The sequence below is a fragment of the Prinia subflava genome, chromosome 6, assembly GCF_021018805.1.
Source record: "Prinia subflava isolate CZ2003 ecotype Zambia chromosome 6, Cam_Psub_1.2, whole genome shotgun sequence".
Lineage (NCBI taxonomy): Eukaryota > Metazoa > Chordata > Aves > Passeriformes > Cisticolidae > Prinia > Prinia subflava.
The window spans coordinates 9,660,450-9,680,699 of record NC_086252.1 but is presented as its reverse complement, the minus strand read 5'-3'; the positions used below and the strand labels follow the sequence as shown (position 1 = coordinate 9,680,699).

Sequence of the window (20,250 nt, the reverse complement as noted above, 5' to 3'; positions counted from 1 at the left end):
GCTGAGATAAAAGAAGGGTGGTGCTTATGAAATCAGGCCCTTAAAACTTACGCATTAAAGAAACAGTCAAGATACCAAACAAAAATGTTTTGGACTCAAGCAGAATTTACACAAAGCAGAAGCAATATGTTTGAAACAGTTCTTCAAGAAATATGGTGTTTTTAACAGAGACTCTGAAAGGAGAACAAAAACTTACCCTCTAATGTTTACAAACAAATCTTCTGCAGCTTTGTGAATATGGAACACTTCGTCTCGAAACAGAGCCAGGCAAGAGCTGCTTTGAAGTGCAAGTTTCCAAAGATTCAAAGCTGTAGCATCACTATTTAGGATTCCATGGCACAAAATAAACCCAACTTCAAAAGTTCACATTGATGTATGTCACAAATCAGATGCACAAAGACAGTGAGAGAACAGTGAGATGATTATGTATTTTGCCTTAAATAGTTTGCATAGATCATTAATAAACTCTTAAATGAATAACATTTTTTAATATATAAAAAATACTTCCCCACTTCTAATTGAGGTATTTCTGCAATATTTTTGTAAAATTGATTACTTCATGCTGATACTACTTGACTATTTTCATCAGAATTACTGAAAGCCTCCCTTCCAGTCCAAGTGTGGAACAAACTGATGACACACTCTATATCCCAGCACCACGTGCTAAATTCTAGCTTCACTGCATGTCAGTACAAATGAAATTTAACCAAGCTGTCCAGAATCTTATTTCAATACAACAGCTATTGTGCAGTACAGAAAGCAAGTAGTCTTTTAAATGTTAACCATTTTTTTAATACAGGCATGAGCTGTTTCAGAATATTTTACTCACAAATGATCCATTTTTCCATTGTGTCTAGAGACAGGTATTCACACGGCATCTGTTAAAAAACCAGCAATTTGTAGCACACTAATTAGAAGTACTTCTTAGCAAAAAGGGACAAACAAAGCCTGAAATGCTAATGAATCATAGAAGGCTGCTGACCACTAACAGTGATTCAGTGTTTCAGCACTTCAGAAACTGAGGGGCAGAATATCAAGTGAGCTTCTGTACCCTCTAACACCTTGAACAAATTTTGACAAATATTCATTTTCAATAAACACTGTATTTAACAGTATTTAAGAATCTAAAGCTTTTGATGGATTCTAATCACAACTTGAGAGCCATTAAAGCTTCCATGTTTTTCAGAAAGATAACAATTCATATCACAACTGAAGCAGCAAGGGCAAACACAAATTTTGAAGGCAGGACCAGTTTGATTTCCAGTCTCCTGGCTCACAGGACTGGTCCCCTCTATGACTGCAGAAGTTAACATTGCTTCTCTTCAACTTCTGGTCAACAAAATATTGAAACTGAAGGCACAAGTTAATATAACAGAAACTACTACATCAGAGAAAATTATTCCCCTGTTTTAATCAGCGTATTTACTTCTCTGATTAAAGGTCACATAGAGGTAATCCAACAGACAGCTATTTCACAGAAAACCTTGCTGAACTGTAGCACAGGATGTAAAGAAAAGACCATACTGTGTCAGACTGTGCAGGGTTGAGCATTGTGCTGGGGGCACTGATGAGGCTCAGGAGCTGTGCGTTTCTCCACTGGTCAGCTGAGAGGTTCCGTCGAGGATAGACCATCTGCAGTGAAATCAGAGCGTCTGAAAGGGACTGGAAAACAGGCTCATGGTTAGTGGGAATGGCCAGTACTATTCCACCACTACAGCTGTTTCCTCAGCATTATCACTAACAGCCATCAAAACATTTTAGTCAACTAGTTTTGAAATTGAACCTAAGGGTAAACTCCATTGCATCTAGTTTATTTAACATATAAAAGACTACTCCAGGCTAGAGAATGGATGCAAAGAATCAAGAGAGTTTGATTTCTATTATTTTTAGTTAGAGTTACAAAGCTCCCAGTTCAGAATTGGAGGACAAGGGAAAAAACCAGCAAGGCACAGAAGCCCTCTCACATACAACTGGAAGTTGTTTATTATTTATTCAAGCATCCCCGTTTTTGTTTTACTCCCCTCCCTGCCACTTCCTTTAGTATGTCTTTCCCTCTGGTAGCAAACTATAATTGTTTTGAGCAGACAGGATCTGCAGGAATATCTTTGTAGCAAATTGAACTTATCTGGGCAAGTGTATCCCAAACCTTTTCCCTGACCTTTGTACCAATGCTGGTGATGAAAGAATCCTCAGGGAGCCAGATGTGAGCAGTGTGAGAGCAGAGAAGGTCACTCGGGCAAAAAAACCCAGTGTCATGTGCCAAAGCTAATGCAAAGGACTAAACAACTGCCTGGTCTGCTGCAAAGCAGTGGGATTACAGAATGACAGCTCAAGTGTGCAGTTCCACCCAAGAATGTTTCTGTAGCACAGCACCTGAAAAGATCCCTGACCCCAATTTATACTTCTAGCACAGAACAAGCACAGGAGCAAAAATCAGACTGAAACAGCATCTTCACAAATGTTTCAATGGAAAGCACTGATCCACTATTCAATACAAGAGCACAAACAAAGATAATACTGAGAAGTAAAGCACCTTTGCTAAAATGTGCCCCAGAAAAGATGACTCGTGAATGAGACCCCTAGCTAAGTTAAGTCTTAACAAGACAGGAATCGTGGAAAGTGTGACAACAGTAAGATTACAGAAAAGTTAGAAGTATTGGAAACTATTTCACTTCAGAGCACTTAAGAAAGTAGCTGGAAAACTCTGAAATTCTAGTGACAATACTGAAAAGTTTAAGAAAATCAAGAAAAATCCCAAGAAAATGAGAAAAGGAAAGCACAACTAGTACCTAAACTTGAAAATAGGTAAAGAAAAACCCAAACCTTAAAAACTTTGGGTAATAACTTAGAATTTAACTTAGGCTACTGCCAAAGATTCTAAAGTAAGTTGTAATTGCTAGGCAATTAATTTGCAAACACCTAGAAAGTAATATCTTTATAACAGTTGGTCAGTCCTGATCAGAGAAACCTAGTTTCTTTTGAAGGGAAAGCAAATCTAGTGAAGAAATGGGAAGTGACAGAAGAGGATTTACTTTGGTGAGGCTTCTGTAACTTTCCCAAGGTATTCTTACATGAAAATAGAGCTTAGATAAAACATCAGGGAACTGCAGAACAACCAATGTGTAAGAACAGAAATTTAGAAACATCTGTACAGAAAGGACTAAAGGAACTGAGCTCCTTTAACTCAGCAGTGTCAGCTTTTGAGTGCAGGAGCTGCTGTTCACGAGGCAGGGGTGATCTCCAGGATCCCCAGTCTAAGGACAATCCAAAGCAAAACCCCTCAGGCCACAAAACAGAAAATCACATTCATCTAGGACAGCAGTTCTGCAAAGCAACCAACTTCACAGAAACATGGTGAATCTCTCATTTCAAGCTACAAGCCTACACAAAACACAGAAGTTGCTATTCTCAGATGATCCACAACTGATTTTTAATGAATTTCTAATCCTTAGTGAATCAAATGGCACCTTACTAATGGGTCTTATCATTCCTGTATTTCTGCAGGTTGTTCTTTTTAATAGGGTATCAATAGGGCATCAAGCAGAAATCTCACGTAAAATTTATACCAAATGGCTTTCAACAAAAGAAACTCTTGCCTATTTACTTTTTTATCTCTGTCTCTCCCAGTTAAGGTTACTGCATGCCTGTGAAAAGTGGTTACATACTTTACTGTGAGGTACAAATTCCTCCATCATTTTCTTTAAAGGATTTTCATAATCCACAATCATCTGGCCAAGGCGTGGATATTCTCTGTCACTAAAAGCAACAACAAACAATTCACTGAGGTGTAGCTGTTACTATCATGGACATCATACAGGTCTTTTCTACAGTGAATTTTTTACCTTGCTCCATGTGTCATTTCATGGGCATAGTTATAGAGGCCAATGATCGCCTTCCTTTCCTCAATTCGGGACAGCAGGATCATTAGAGTTGTGTAGGTTATAATCAAATCTAGGTAGTTCTTGGTTAAATCAAAGTTTACAGTCTAGAAAGGAAAACCAGGAAATTATTGTTTAAAAACTTTTAGGAACAAGCATAAAACATTTTTCCTTACAACTTCTACTGATTTTCAGCATTTTTTAAATCCAATGGGCTGTCTTTTGAACAAAGTTCTTGTTCTGGTGGCATATAACTCTGTATAACCTTGATTTATTCATTCAGATTCCCAGAACTGTTTGCACTCCTGAAAGCAAAGCATCCACATAAATCCTTCCAGGCTCCAGTGTCCCAGACTGCCTGACAGCCAGGTGAGATTTTCTGGTTATCAAACAGCCAGCAGTGTTGTGCCTCTCAAAGTTTCACTTCAGTAAGACCCAAATGTAAAAGCCTAGCACATATCCCCCAGCCTTGTAACACCATTCCACAGGACACAGACCTGTGCCTTTCTCATATTATGAACCTAAGTTGGCCAAATTTAGAATAATGACAAAAACCAACAAGGTGACATGAAGAACATTAAGAAAGTTGAAACCAAGAGGAAAAGGTGTTGGAGGTTTTCTTTTGGAATTTAGGGGGCTTTCTGACTATGTTTGTTTGGGATTTTTTTTTGTTTTGGGGCTGTGGGGGGAGGATGATGGTTTAGTTTTAAATAAAAGACTTTTAGACACTTTTGGAGTTGCTTTAGTCAACCCCAAAGGTGACCTCCTCACACAGCTTAGGTGGACACAAGCCATAGCCTTGTCCTGTGAGTCTCACAAGGTGTGAGCATACAGATGACCAGGAATTAACTTGCAGATGCAATAAATCAAAAATCACTGAAAATTTTTATGTCTGGTAACAATACTGTTACTACTGTCCATAAGAAGCCTACTGAGAAAGGTCTGTCTCTCTATTACAAAAGTTAGGAATCTGAACCCTGCATTGTTTTTATTTCTCTTGCATTTATAACTAGAGATGTGATGTTTCTTACTAACAAAAGCAAGTCCTTCTCCCCACAGGACTCTGAATAGAAACATTTTTGAAAGTTTAAACCCAGAAACTTACAATATCAAAGAAGACTTGGCAAACATCAATAGTGTTTAGCAGCTCACAGACATGGTCCTTGAAAAACAAAGGAATAACTTCAGTTTAAAAACATATAATTAAATCACGTTACTACAATTAGTGATGGAGCTTCATTGTTTTTTATTTGATGAACAGAGCTTCAAGTTCAGCTATTTCATTATATAGTGTTATTTCATGAATAAAATGACAGAAACCTAATGTGACAGAACAGCTTACACATTTGTAATACCTTACCTTAAATTCCATAACATCCACAAACGTGAAGTAGTATAACGCCAGGTTCTTCAAAATCTCTGATTTTTCTTTCTGGAGCTGAGCAAGCTGTTGCTACAAGAGGAACACAAACATGCACACTGTTCTTAGAGGACCTTGAGAGGACTGGTGAAAAGCAGTTCCTGTGAAGCTCAGAGTAACCACCAGGCTATGCAAAGAAGCTGCATCATGGTTTGTAAGCCTGAGCTTCTGCGTGTGTCACACACACAGAGCTCTCAGCACTGATCATTTGAACAGCTGCCAACTACATTTTGAAGGTAAAAGTCACATTAGTACACATTAGTAACCAGAGTCATATTGTTTAGCTCAGCTAGAGATGAAAATGGTCGTTAGGATAGTGTTATGCTATCATATGTATAATTTGCAAAAGCGGAACAGTACATGAGCACAAATCAGTATGCCAAAACCAAAACAATTATGTTACTTGAGGTGGAAGAAAATAAGGTGGCAGGTTACAAACTTTACTACAGAAAAACATTATGCTTTTAAATTCTGAACTTACCAAAAAGAATATCCAGGCAAAGCCACGTTAAGCATGCAAAATAAAATGTAGATACAAACATAAAATACAGTAACGGTTCTTTGACCAGTTCCATATAAACACAATAATACATTCAAACAAAAGCAACAAAATAAATAAACATAAAAGAAGCAAAACACTAGCATTAGACACTGGTGGATAAAATGGAAGAGGCAAACGTGAATACAAAGGTAAAATAATTCACATGGATATATTTTTAAATCTATTTTAAACAGACAATGAAATATCATTTATTTTTAAAGATTTTCTGGAGGAAACAGATTGGTCACTTAGACAGTTAAGAATACAAAAAAGCAGCTGTTAGTGAACAGCCATTCTGTTTTATCTATGTATGACAGTCTCACAGCACTGCAAGTATCCAAATATTAACTGGCAATATCCAGCTACAAAGTACATCTCCTTCCTGATACAGGAGTTGAAATGAGTTAAAGCAGTCACAACAGGAAAAACTGCCCTCCAAAAACCTGTGAGATTTTAAATTAAAAATGATAAAGTTAAATAACATCTTTTTCTCAGCAAGAGCAATTGGTTATAAGACAGATTAAAAAGTTGCTTCAAATCAATTAACTTATTTTCATGAGAGGTTAGAACTGAGTATGCTCTTTAATAAAGCTGTGCTCTGTATTCTTAGTTTTATGTAAAGCATCACAATTCCTCTAAATTCATTTAATTCTGCACCCCGGCCCTAGCACTGCAAGCACTTCTAGCCAGTTTGTAGAAGACTAAGCAGAAATAGGGTTTTTTTCTGTGTAACTAACACAAGTGTGAATCAGATGAATCTGAAAAGTCCTTTCAAGAATTTTCAGGAAGAGATGACAGGGTGTAATCCACGAGTAAGATTATTTCTAGTGCAGAGAAAAAAAAAAAAACAGAACTCATTACCACTGCACACAGGCCTTAACAGCATTTTTCCACTGCAGTCCTAACTCATAGTAAGCAAGGTGCAATGCTAAGGGAGACTCACGATTATATGATGCTGTATACACCTATTTTTGATATGTATATATACACACACACACCCCTATATTTGGTGTATATGCCTGAAGGTCCACTCCTGCAGGACACCACATTTTCAAGCCACAATATGTGAAGTGAGGAGATATGGCAAAAAGGGAGATGGTGCTGGGAACCATAAACACAAAAGAAATAACAAATTTTCAGAAATTCTGTGAAGCTGTACTGAGTACAGGGAGGTATTTGCCATACTCAGCTAAGAATTATGGATTCATTGCTGTGAATTCTTACCTTGTTACCTCTATTCCCAGAAATATTTACACTTAAGTGATGCTAGAACTTTCCTAGAGAGTTAAGATGATTATTCTTTGAATGCTGAGTGTTGAAGGGGTGAGTACACTTTTATTTAAAATAGTAGTACTGAAATAAAACACTATATAAACTGTTATATCAGTATGGGGCAAACAGTTCAATTTATAGGGCCTGATCAGTGCTGTTTACAAGAACAGCTTACAAGTGTGCAGTGTCTTGGATGTTTATTTGCTTTTTTATCATCCAAGAATGTGGGTGCAGCCCTTCGCACAGCCACAGCACTAAAACTTTCCATTACTAATTCCCTAACATCTGTTTAGAAGTTGCTGGGGCTATATTGATTTGTATTTGGTTTGAGGCTTTTTCTCTTAGCCTGCAATTCATTATTGAAAGTTTCCAATAACCAACAAATGTAGGGATATCCTGAAATAGGATATACTGAAGAAATAACTCTTCAAACATCAAAAGATTATTTTACTATAGCTGACTATGCTGGTTAGCTGTAAGTGGTTTATATATTCTTAGAGAACTTGAAGTACAAATTGTAACAACAGTATTTTTGTTGAATGAGGTGAATTAGATTTAAGACCTATGAAAACCTGTCAAAATTTCAGCATAATATTCAAGATCAAAAAAAACTCAAATAATTAATCTGAGATTATTTCTTATGTCTATTAACAAAATACCACATCTCTGATCATATTTGAGTATTATTTATAAATAAAAAAGAGTGAAGCTGACACTTTGTGAATGTATTACCTACAGGAGAAGGAACTGAACTTCAACTTCTGCCTTTCCTTCTATGCATGGAATTCCAAAGATCCTTACACAGTCAATTATGCAAACAGAGAAAGCACATTAAAAGAAGCAAAAAAAAAAAAATAGAAAGTGCAAGACAGCCTCACTTGAAGTTTATATGAACATAATGGCTCAGACAAGGGAGAAATGATGCAACCCTGGCACACTAATCATGTGAATAAATACCAATTTAATACCTATAGAGTCCTCTAAATGAACACTTGAAAAACTCAATTAATTTGAACAAAGTTCTGTGTCTACAAAATCCATAGCAGAACAGCAGGGAAAGATAGACGTATCTAATAAAATGAAAAAAAATAGTTTTAAATTCTGTAAATTAACTCTAGAATGATGGATGTGTCCTTGGTTTCCTTATTTCCAATGAAAAGCGGTTTCTGAAGTACTGGGCTGCACACATAAAGAGATAAAATAGAGTGTTTAACATGTTTACTAACTAATGTACATCTACCCCAAGATCTATTTTAGTTTCTTTTCAAGTTTCCAGCACTAAGTTAACTGTTCTGAAAAGGCACCAGACCTCTGTGATGCTCCATAGCTGTTACCATTCCCAGGGAATCAATAATGGCACAACTGGAGCAGGGATGCTTCTCCTCAGAACCAGATCTGCCTCTCAGCTCCAAGAAAGAGCTTCCCCATTCTCACCTTCAGTTACAATTTCTGCAACATTTTTACAATTCATTTTAAAAATATATCATTTTTTGAATGCCATCTCAGGGTGGGGGTGGTGTTTGTTTTCTTGGTTTTTGAGGGCCAAGCTCTTAAATTGTCAATCATTAAAGCAAAGAGTTGGAGTGGATGGAGGAAAGGGTGAAGTGTTTCACACATTCACTCCTCTGCAAGTATTGCAGACAAAGCAAGACTGATTCACCTTGGCAAGTGACTTGTATGGACTTACATGAATTACAGTAGTGTTCCACAAGGGTTTATTACAAATAAGGATAAAAAAATACAATATTTGGATGCTATTCTAGCTCAAATCCAGGCCCACTCAAAGTTCAAACTAAGAAAATAAATTTTGTAGCTGACACCACTTACTATTTTGAAAACATAAGTTACACTACAAGAATTTTGTTTGGTGAAACGTTCTGAAGAGATTTCAGGATTTCACATGACCTCTTAGAACTGCTATGAAAAAATGCTCACTCACAAATGACTGTTAGGCTGAAAACTTTATACAGTATATGCTATAAAGGATATTTCATTTTAAACCAGTCTTACACCTGTAACGACTGAAGACCTCAGACAGGCTACTGCACACAAAACCAGAACGGTAAGTTCAGACTGGTAATATCAGACTGGTAATCTTCATGGAAAAGGCCAGTTAAGGTTTATGGTGCAATTTGGGGAGTTGGGGTTTTTTTTTGCTTAAGCAAAAAGTTATCTGAAAAGTTTTTTGCTTAAGCAAAAAGTTATCTGAAAAGTCAAGTCTCCCATGCAAGAGATCCCACACCCCAGAAAGGTGGAGAGAAATATTAACATTTACTGAATATGGGGGTAATTTAAGTTAGACTTAAGAAAACAGCTGTGATAGCTTTAATGACCATATAATTTCTTCAAAAATAAATGACTACTGAAAAGGGATTACCAATACATGAGGCAGAGAGCTGAGACCCCAAAGTTCTTTTTCTGGAGATGACAGTTTGTAAATTATCTTCACGAGTGCTGTGAAAATTACAGTACTAAATGCTTCATTAGAAACAAACAAATGACATTTTTCTTGATGTACTGTACCACTTGCAGGGGCCAAAAAAGAAAAAACTGAAAAACTGAAAATGAGGTTATTATTTGTATTAAGTGTTTTGAAAAAGAGTAATTACTGGAAGCACCTATCACAAATTAAAAATCAAGACTGGCTACAAAGTGTGGGTTTGGGTTTTTTTTTAACAGAAGAAATAATTTAATAAAAGCATGCATTAATGACTTCTAACAAGCTTTAGCCAAGGAGGTTGAGACACTCGGTGTCCACAACACCTCTCCCACATCCATCTAATTTGCTGTGTAACTGGCTCATGAAGTGAAACTGTGAAAGACACAGCAGGCAAACCAAACACACACCCTGGCATCTAAAAGGGAAATGGCAAAAATTCAAAAAGTAAAGTGAACTAACTCAAAAGTGTAGATCCTAGCCCTGGTAGACTGGAAATGCTCGCACTGCTTGTCCTCTGCTCCCAAGTGATCTTATTTCCTGTCCCCACAGACACAATACAGCAGAAAATTAGTCAATAGAAAACACAAATCAAATTGAGATGAACAATACTGAGAACACACCTGTGATATGATGAAGACTAGCATTACTTGGAAAACTGATCTTTCCTCACTAACCATCCACTTAGAAACTTCAAAGTGATGCTTCACTGGTCTGTTTTGTGCTCAGCACTGACTGAACCTCAATTTTTCCAAGAGACATGTGAAAATGTAAGATTTTCTACAAGGAAATTGCTGAGGAACACAGCAAGAAAAACACGTTCCAGAAAGAAGCAGATACGTTCACTACTTGTCATTTGTAGTGTTTGGGAAAGCAGAAGAGGCTACAACTTCATCACACAAAGACATGCAGCTTTACCTGTGCAGGCAGCAGATTTATCAAATTCTACTGACAATCTAAAAAAAATTCTGTCCTTTCTCTCTGCATCTCCAGCTCCCCATTGTGAAGTATTTTACTCTGGTTTTAAAGGCATTAAGTATTAGCATGGACTGAGAACAGAGCAACTTTTAGGTCCTACAACTTTTTTTTTTTTTTTTTTTTTTGAGTTCTGTATGCTCTCTTTTGATTTCTCAGTGACAAGAACCTCACCTGTACACCCTTATACGAGGATGAAGTCTAAACAGCTGTCAGAAAAATCAGACTCCTTCTGCATCCCTTACTTTGGAACTTTTCTTCTGAAGCCAGGCCAGGAAATGCAGTAAAAATGAATGCTACTCTGAGTCAATACAGGCAAAATCAGATCGCACACCTGACCAAGAGCAATGGTGCTATCAAGTTTTTGGGAGCCACCTGCAGCTTGGAAGGCCTTCTCAAAACAAAGCTTTAGCCAATTTAAAATAATTATGAACAGGAAATCTCCCACACACAGAGAAGGAACTCTCCTTTCAAAGAGGACTCTATCCATCTATCTTGTTTGTTTCTTGTTTCTGAATCCTCCAAGCTTTTGCTTGTACCCATTCCCTCCTTTGCAGGTTATTTCATGCAGTGTGCAGCAGTACCACCCTGCAGCCCATTGCATTTACAGTTAACAAATTAACAGTTTGAGAGTCTGGTCTTCAAACTGCACAATTTCAAGGGTATGTGATTCACAGTGGTTATTGGGAAAGAAAGGGCAAGTGTAAGACATCACAGAGATTGCCCTCGAGCATTGGGAGAGAGTTGGGAACTGATGAGGAGCAGTTCTGTTTCTGTATCTGTATCTGTAATTAATCCTCTGGAAGATGAATTACTCCATTTGATTTCCCAGCCTGGTCAGCAAGGATTCATCAACCACTGTCCCCAAACTTTCACCCTCAGTACAATCCTGAAAACCAGCACCTGTCAGACACTGCTGTGATCACTCAGCATGTCAAACACTGAGGGAGGAACAAAATCAGGAACTCAATTTTCAGTGGATAAAGATGTAAAAGATATCAAAAGCAAATATAACAGAATTACTTATTTCAACAGAATGAAAATTTGTGCTTTTCAAGACCATTTGATGACAAAAAGCACTGCTCACACTCTTCAATAAAATGTGTCGCTCATTTCTAAGACACTGTAGATGACAATACCTGAGACAAAACAGCTAAAATAAGTAAAAAAAAATCCAGAAAGCTGGCACTACCTGTTTTCTAAAACTGAATGCAAGCCTGTTTGGCACCATCACTACTGACATGTTAAAAGCACAGGTACACAGTGCTGGGCAGTGGCAAGCGCTGCACTCAAACAAAATCCAAAAGCCCTCCCTGAAAGGGCGTCCCGAAATTGTCACTGCAAAAAGGAGACACAGCTTGTAATTCCTTAGCTATTTCCACTGCAGCAGTCCTTAGTGATGTTTCTTTAATCACTGTGTGTCTGTTCCAATCAGCTTCTTGTCCTTTTCAATCTCCGATCCCCCATTTCTTTTTTGGGGGAGTTACACCACTCTCTGGGATACATCTGTAAATAACTAAGCGAAATGTCATCAGCTCTGACTGCAGACAGAACCCCCAGCTGCCTGTGGCCAGAGCTCCAAATCCTGCTTTAAAGTGTGCTCCTACATAAGGAGAGGGTAGGCTTTTGTCAACTCTGCCTAATCAACACAGGCCTGGCTGGCTCATAGTAAACAAACACACAGCAATGACAAAACATTTCCAGTGTGTCCTATTTTAGAAATTGTGACTTGTCAAAATATAGCAAGGTTTCTTTGATCTCTTTCCATAAACTTCACAGCACCAAATCCTTAAATATCATCATTAGTTAAGCTCCAATTTCATAATCAACAGCTGGAAGACATTTAAAGCATACATGCAACTGCAGTAAGTAAATTCGATGTACATTATCTTTTAATAGTTGATCTGCCACCCAAGCTTAGAGAATATGGAAGCATTTACCAAGCATGGTTTAATGGATTTACTATTTTTACATAAATTTGATAAAGAATTTCTATATTTGTTACTAACACAATCAAATTCAATACAAAGATGAGTTAATATTAAAGAGTACAAAGCATGCACAAGTTTTAAAGTGAAAAACCATATAGTTAAGGAAATTGTTTCCTCTACAAGGTAAAGGTTTTTTCTGGTTTCTTTGGGCTTTTTCCCCATTGCTATTATTTGAGATGTTACATACAGATTTGAGATGGCAATGTAAAAGAATTGTAAAATAAATGTATTATTTAAATTTACAAATGACTGTAGAACAATTATTCTCATTGCTGTCACCACAACCATTGTGCAGAAAGCAGAATGCTTGAAGCAGGCCTGAAGCTCCCAAGCACACAGGCACCTGCAGCCAGGGAACATGCAAACCCAACACCCACCTCCACTTCCCACCTCTGCAAAGAAATATAAGCAGGTAAAACAAACATCTCAAGGGCCCTTGTCCTTCCAATTGAAACAGTCAAACAAGTGTATACCACCTGCCAAAGTGCCTGCCTCCAGCCTAGTAATTACCTAAAAACAAGGCTTCAAAGTCAAATTCAGCAATACTGAGTCACTCAAGAGGTAAAACATAATTTACTTCTGCAACTGAACTCCCTATATAGGAGAAAACAATTACATTTCTGTATTTTTGTACTTCACAATGTTTCTCCTTATGTACTAAAGCATTCTTTACTCCCACAGGACTGACTCCAAGGGTGCCTGTAAAGTACAAACACTTCTTCCCACCTTGCAGCCACGCGGTTTTTTTTTATTTATTTATCTGCTGTTTAGGACATACCACAAATAAAGTTATGCAACTTTCATCTTCTGTAATCAGTCTGGTCACCAGGAATTTCTCCAATTAAATTAAGGCATGATTTTTCCAAGGATTTCTTCCCACTGACCATTCTTTGGAACGGAATAGAAGAGAGCAGGCAAAAAGAAAACCAGAGAGAGTCCTATCCTAACAACACCCATGCAGAATTACAGTGTAATATTCTCTCCTTAAAGACAGTTCCTTCTCCAGTATCCTGTCAGACATTTGAATCAACACCTATACTCAAACTGCAGCTGTCAGCATCAGATACTTTATAACCTCTCAGATGGTGCTGAAGGGGTAGTGAGAAAATCAGTGAGATGCCATTTGAGTACTTACGTTGTTGTTGCGTGTTTCTACCGCTGGAAACTTCCTGACTATGAATTTGACAGCAGATTCCAGGTTTTTGTCAATAAGATAGGATGGTTTGGCTTTGGGGTCACCACATGCCTATAAAAAAATACAATACAAAATGAAGTAGAAACAATCATCCATGTAAAGCTAAGTGATAGTTGCAAATCTGAAGACAAATTAGAAAGATTCCTCTTTTTGTTTGTTTGCTTTTGGTGAGCAGGTGATAAAATGAAAGGCAAAGTGCAGGGACTGTCACAGCTGGAATATGCAATGGGAAACAGTACAGAGATGCTCTTCTACTGAAAAAGATGCATGGAAGTATCAAAGCAGTTAGTGCAGAACAGCAGTGAGGGAAAAAACTCAGTCCTAAAAGAAGGAGAAAAAAAAATGCTTCCTTTTAATGCTATTCCTGGTTTGAGGTAGTATTGTATTCATCTGGAGTTAACAAACTGTTAGAAAACTCAGTCATGCCATCATCTGTGGAGGACAGTGCTGGGCACATGAAATGATTAAACTATCCTTTGGGAAACAAAACTCAACACCCCCCCACCAATCTGCATTTAATCTTTTTCCCAGTTGTGAACTGTGAGACGATTTTCCATCCTACAATCGAAGCACCAATATTTGCCTAACACAGTCTATTTCCTCAAACTAGGAACTGAGGTTTTACTCGTGTTCTTCATTCCTACAGCAGCACAGGCTGAGCTTTAAAAGCAGCAATCAAAAAGTGTCGCTAATTGTTGATGTCAAGTCACAGCTAAGTGTTAGGTCTCTAAATCACTTACGTAGCTCAGAGCAGCTTCTGTGGACAGACCTGAGGAAGCCCCGACTGTGGCCAGCTCCAGTGATGTTGTGACACTTCTCTGCTACTCTGACTACTGAGCCATGGGACATCATTGCACTTGGAGTAACGTACTAAAAGCAGCATTACTTACGTGACAAAATATGTGCTCAAACTGTACTTGTCTCAAATATTCATTTAGTTTTATTTTCCTCAGAGGGGTTTGCAAAGGAGTTCCACATCTCATGCAAAACTAAATTACATGCTAGGCGTTTCTATGCAACAGAGTGAACTCGAATGACAACTCATTTAAGAACTTTTCCACACTGATTTCTATGACCAAGTTGTGGACTGTAGAGACAGAAGTCATGGAGTATGAGACCGGTTCTGAAAGCGGGCAAGCGGGCAAAGGGAAGGTGAAAAGCTTTGCAAACCTTCCAAACTTGTCCTTGCTGGGAAAGCAGTGTAATAAAAAGAGAGAAAAATTACATATAAACAAATGACTCTTAAACTCTAAAGTATTACATTTATGTGAACTAATACACTATTACCTACATCCAAGAGAACATTACAACCATCTGTTACTCTGGTCAGCACACTCTCTACTGGATGTTGATTATTCTAATACTCACAAACAACTTTACACTTACTTATTAGAATTTTACTATTGTGCAAAGCACTGTGAATATACTGAGACACGTAACTACTAATAGTACTTCCAGACTAAGTTCAGGTAGAGAGGGAAAAAAGTTAACAAACATCACATGCAACTACAGGGGGAAAAAAGGAGAGACACTCAGTGAAGTTTTACATACCTGAAAAAGAAACGGTAGCCAAGAAAAAAAAACAAAACAAAAGAGTCATTATTGAAAGTTTCTAAAACACCTGCCACAAGTACATGACCATCATGATGTATGCTCATGTACTATTCTGATATCAACATGCTCGTATTTGCTAAATTTCCCACATAGTTACTACAGTATCATATCTATAACATAACAGGAATTTATAATGAAAATAAATCCAGCAACATCCACAGTATGTTAGATATTAAACTGTTGCTTCAATCTCCTTAGAGCAGCAAACCACATATGCCAAAAAAGAGCGATTCTGGACACACCTTAAAGTCTATACAATTCAAAAGTACAAACTATACTGTAAATAAGCATTAAATATTAAACACAGAGCTTCAAATTTATGATGTTTTAATTAACTCCATGTCACGGTTGTCAGAACCTTTGTCAAATTATTTCAATTTGTAGTTCTTGCCGCAAAAGATGTAACTTTCTCTCCTGAAAGGATTACTAAGAAAACAAGTTAACTGACACGTATTTGTGCCCTGGGTACTGTTACTGCCCTGTTAAATTCCAGTGTGGTTGCTGTTACACAGGAGACAAGAAATCTGCCACTGTTGACTTCATACCTTTTGCACTCTAAAGTCAAGCACTCCTTCCACACACGCTCATTTTTCCTAGAAACAGATGTTTTCCTTCCTATAGATCAGCTCTCCAAAATGTTCACTAAAACTTCTGTTCTACCCAAGCCCTCACACACACACTCACGAGGAAACAGAGATCTGAAAACATCAACTTGTACATCCTCCTGTAGCTTCTGGCACCCGGCCCCCAGAAAGGACAAATGTCATCCCCAGTCTGACTGCAATCCTCTCACTACGTGTGGATACGCTCCTGCTTTGCCTCTTCCCATGGTTTGTTAGCTGACACCACACCTGAGGCATCCCTAACTCCTCCTGCTAATGAACCACACTGGAGTGATGGACAAATAAGAATTCCTGCATCCCTCACACACAGTTCCAGCTTCTGGAAAGCTGTACAAGCCCACCTAGATAGACTGAACTGAAAGAGGACAACAGACATTGCTGAATGAGTAGGTCAGGGCTTTTTCCTTCACTCTCCTGTGTTCAGAAGCACCTCAGCTCCTTTCTGAGAACAGATCTTAACAGATTCCTAGCTGTTGTTGCATCAATAGTTTTCATGCACACAGTTACATGTGTTCAGCATCACAATAAAACAGCCACCATAAGTTAAACCTCCCCAAAATGGTGAACAGGCTTTAAACTCCCTACAGTTTACTCTATAAAACATTAGAGAATGAACGCACAAACCCCAATCCTTGCAGTTTTGCACAAGCATGAAAGTGTGCTAAGACACAGAAACAGAATTTTGCTCTAAAAAGAACAAAGACAATAAGGGCAATAGCCTTAGAATGTAGATATATAGTTTTTGCTTTTAATAGCTGTATTAGTCAATCCTTTGTGATTACTCTGATGGGTAGGAACATGGTGGTAGAACATACCAAGGCCATTTGCCCGTATCCAGCTCTCCAGTATTCACACAGAATTCTGAGCACCAGCCAAAACCAGTAGCACCTTCTCAGCCTCAGATAACACTATTTTCCCTCCACATGTGGGTTGTAATAACCATTCCTCAATTAATCTCTTGTTAGGAAAAATCCCACAACCCAGAAATACTACAACTTTGAGCATTAAAAAGAAATGCACTAATTAAAAATATTCTTACTAGTGCAGCATTCACAGAATACAGTTCTGAAACTATGGGATTCCAGCTGCTTCAGCCCCCAAATATTATACTCAAAGAATCTCCAGCAGTCAACTCTGAATTCCTTTGTATATTACTGAACAGCTGATAAGCAGCTATGCTGAAAAAGATCATGCAAAGTTATGGTTAGAAACTAATCTACATAATTAAAAAAGAAATTAATGGACTCAGATGCTGGATTTCCTTCAAGTTACACAGCATTTCTTTCCACAGATCTTTACAATGGTACCCTGCTATGATAAGCTCTCAACTAAGTCATTCTGTGCAGCTACCAACAAGAACAATATGATTTCTGTAGCTAAGAAGTTCACTATTCACAACACTGATTTGCTATCACGTGCACAGCTATCAAGCTTCAGAGAGGTCAGACTGCATGCACCATTTGCACATGCTTCACTAGGCCACATGTTTTGAATTAAAGAGCATTTTCCTACCCACCCCAGCGAGATTAATAATCATATTATTATCAAACAAAATTCAGAATCTCTTCCTCACTTGAGGCTGTTATGTTCTTCTATACTAATTTCACTTTGAAAATTAAAAATACTAAATATCTATACTTTCTATGCCGTACTCCTTCAGAAGCAGTCCACAAGAAAAGAGTCAAGTACAAAAATCTGCTTAAGGCCTACATCAGAGATAAGTGGCCTCTAAACAGGAGAACAGAACCCAGCTCAACTGCCTTTGGCCCAGAACACCAACACTAATCTACAGCAAAGAGACCTTTCCCCCAGTACTGTTACAGCTCTCACTGCAAAAATCTAAGCTGAACATTTTAATTCCTACTTGAGGGCAGAAGATGTTGAGGGAGAAGAAAAAATCAATCAATAAAATTACTGTATGTGCAGCTGAAGTGGCAGGAATTAAAGGAAGTTTATGTTCAGGTACAATCAATGTCAGCAGTCAGTGCCCCAAACCTGCATTTAAAACCCCTGAGCTTCTCTCATGCCACTCATTCACACCAACCTTTATGTGCCCTTGAGTAAGAGCACTGGGAAGTATCACCTGAATTACATGGCTTAGGGTCGTAAAAACATAAAGCCTAAATATTTACTGTATTATGGAAAGATCTATTAGTTATTTTCTTTTGTTGTTGTCTCCCAATAAAAGAGAGACAGGACCATTTGAATTAAAAGTTTTGTATTTTCATCCCCGAAACCGCCCACATCAGCAGATTATCATAAACCATACTTTGCAGCAATTTTATGTGTTTATTATTTCAAGAGATTCTGATTTGCTGTTACTGCAGAGTTGAGATAAAATACTGCTAAACACTGTTTCACTTGACTGTGACAACAGACACAGAAATAATCTCAGTCAACAAATCCCCTTCAAGTTTCATCTACAAAATGCACTAAAAAACTCTGCAAGTTTAACAAGAAAATGGATAAAATCTCAATGACAGTAAAAACGATGCCATTCCCCAAGTAAGTAACTTGGATTAGTAAATGGAAATACTTTAGGATGCCTCAGACTCCAAAGCAGGGAAAGCTCCTGAATGTCCCATTCCCAGTTTACTACAGCACTTTCTCTTGCTCAGCAAGGAAAGGCAGGCTCAGTAAAACTGTTCTTCCCTTCTAAGAGCTGCTGGCATTAAAGACTTCATGCTAAGACACATCTCTAAGTTTGCATGCCTGCTTTCCATCTGTGCATCCTGTAAACGATACTAAATATAAAATCAAACATTCTAAGAGACATTTTCACCATTAATTGTATTTTTATAGGATAAAACCTATTATATACTCTTTGTTTCTCATTTAAAACAATTAAGATTATGAACTCACAATCTCTAATTCTGAAAATGCAAAACTACTGAGAAGGAAAGAGAGGGGAATAAACAATAAAGAGCTGTTTTGAATAGTGATTCACACTACATTTGATTTAATATCTCTGATGAGGCCTGCCACAACTGCTTGCCTGTATTTTAGGTTGTGGAAGCCTAAGTTCCTTACTAAACAGGCTGGTCCCAGGTAAGTTTTGTCAATAGAGCCTTGCCCCTTTTAAAGTCTATCCAACAAGATGCAAGAATTAGTTGGTCACACATGGACAAATTATTAGAGTTTAATACTTTTAATGGCTAAATTTTAACTGTCCTACACCAGGATAGCTAGGGTGACTCTGTACTGAGTAATTTACATTACTTATGCTTGTAGTTACACAAATGATACTTGATGAAAGGTAAACCGGTATCTTGATACAAATTATGCTAATAGTGTCAACCAAGATCTGGATGCAGAAAAAAGTCTTGTATTGCTACTTTATGTAGAGGCTCTAAAGGCCTTGGATATATCCAAAATATGGTACAAAATTATTAAAAATTTAACAGCTGTTTGTTGCACTTTTTTATTTCCTAGGGTTCGAAATTTGAAAGATAATGTACCTTCATATCAATTCAAAATTACAATTAAATTGCTACAATCAGTCCAGTGTTTCCTATATCTAAGCAAATATCTTCCCTGTGTTTGCTCATCATTTGGTGTGTGTTGAACCCCAAGTATATACCTTACTTCAAATCCTAGTGTATCACTACTCAGAAAGTCAACTAAGTAAAATGTAAATTTATGTGAAGTCAGAAGAAAGAACCCCAAGAAATTGCCTACCTATCTCTCCTGTTCCAAGGCAGGATCAGCTGTGTCTGTGCTGCTCCTGGAATATGTCTGCCAAATCTTTATTTACAGGTCTAGAGCACCCCACATTCAAAAACATTCTTAGACTTTTCCAATATTAAATATTCCGTTTTCTAATATTTAATTTCATCCATCACTTCTTGATCGCTGGTGGTCATACTAGATGGCACAAAGTATTCCCCATATCTCTACTGCAGTCCTAAATATTTAAAAATCTGTATTACTTATAAGCTGACTTGAAAAAAAATCCCATTTTTTAAATGGGTACAATTTTCTGCACCATTTGTCCTTATTATTCTGCTCTGAACTTTCTTCATTTTGTCCACATCCTCCTTGAAAAGAGTGGTCAATCAGATATGTTTTCAATTAATCTCAATGAAGATGATGTGGAGCAAAAGGATTACTGACTTTTCCTTCAGATTATCTTGCTCACACATTTATATAACCTCATGTCATCCCTGATTTTTTGCATGGAAACTCACCTGGCTCTTGTTTGCCCTGGGATGTCCCTAACCTTTCCCAGATGTGTTCTGCAGACTCGAGAGCTCATTAGTTCTCATTTTGTCCTTTAAATTCCACTGGGCACAAAGTAGCCACCA

General features: G+C 37.6%; 1 protein-coding gene across 2 annotated transcripts in view; it reads right to left on the bottom strand.

Annotated features, from left to right (window-relative positions):
- Window positions 1-20,250, bottom strand: part of NCKAP1 (NCK associated protein 1) — a 55,115-nt gene that overhangs the window by 29,503 nt on the left and 5,362 nt on the right. Inside the window, exons 2-9 of one of the 2 annotated variants that reach the window (XM_063400129.1) lie at window positions 13,650-13,760; window positions 5,239-5,331; window positions 4,984-5,040; window positions 3,843-3,985; window positions 3,666-3,756; window positions 1,525-1,662; window positions 830-878; window positions 197-353 (exon numbers count right to left, since the gene is read on the bottom strand). In XM_063400129.1, coding sequence (XP_063256199.1) covers window positions 197-353; window positions 830-878; window positions 1,525-1,662; window positions 3,666-3,756; window positions 3,843-3,985; window positions 4,984-5,040; window positions 5,239-5,331; window positions 13,650-13,760 — 839 coding nt within the window. The remainder of the gene's footprint in view (window positions 1-196; window positions 354-829; window positions 879-1,524; window positions 1,663-3,665; window positions 3,757-3,842; window positions 3,986-4,983; window positions 5,041-5,238; window positions 5,332-13,649; window positions 13,761-20,250) is intronic. The other variant, XM_063400130.1, reaches the window with a different exon arrangement.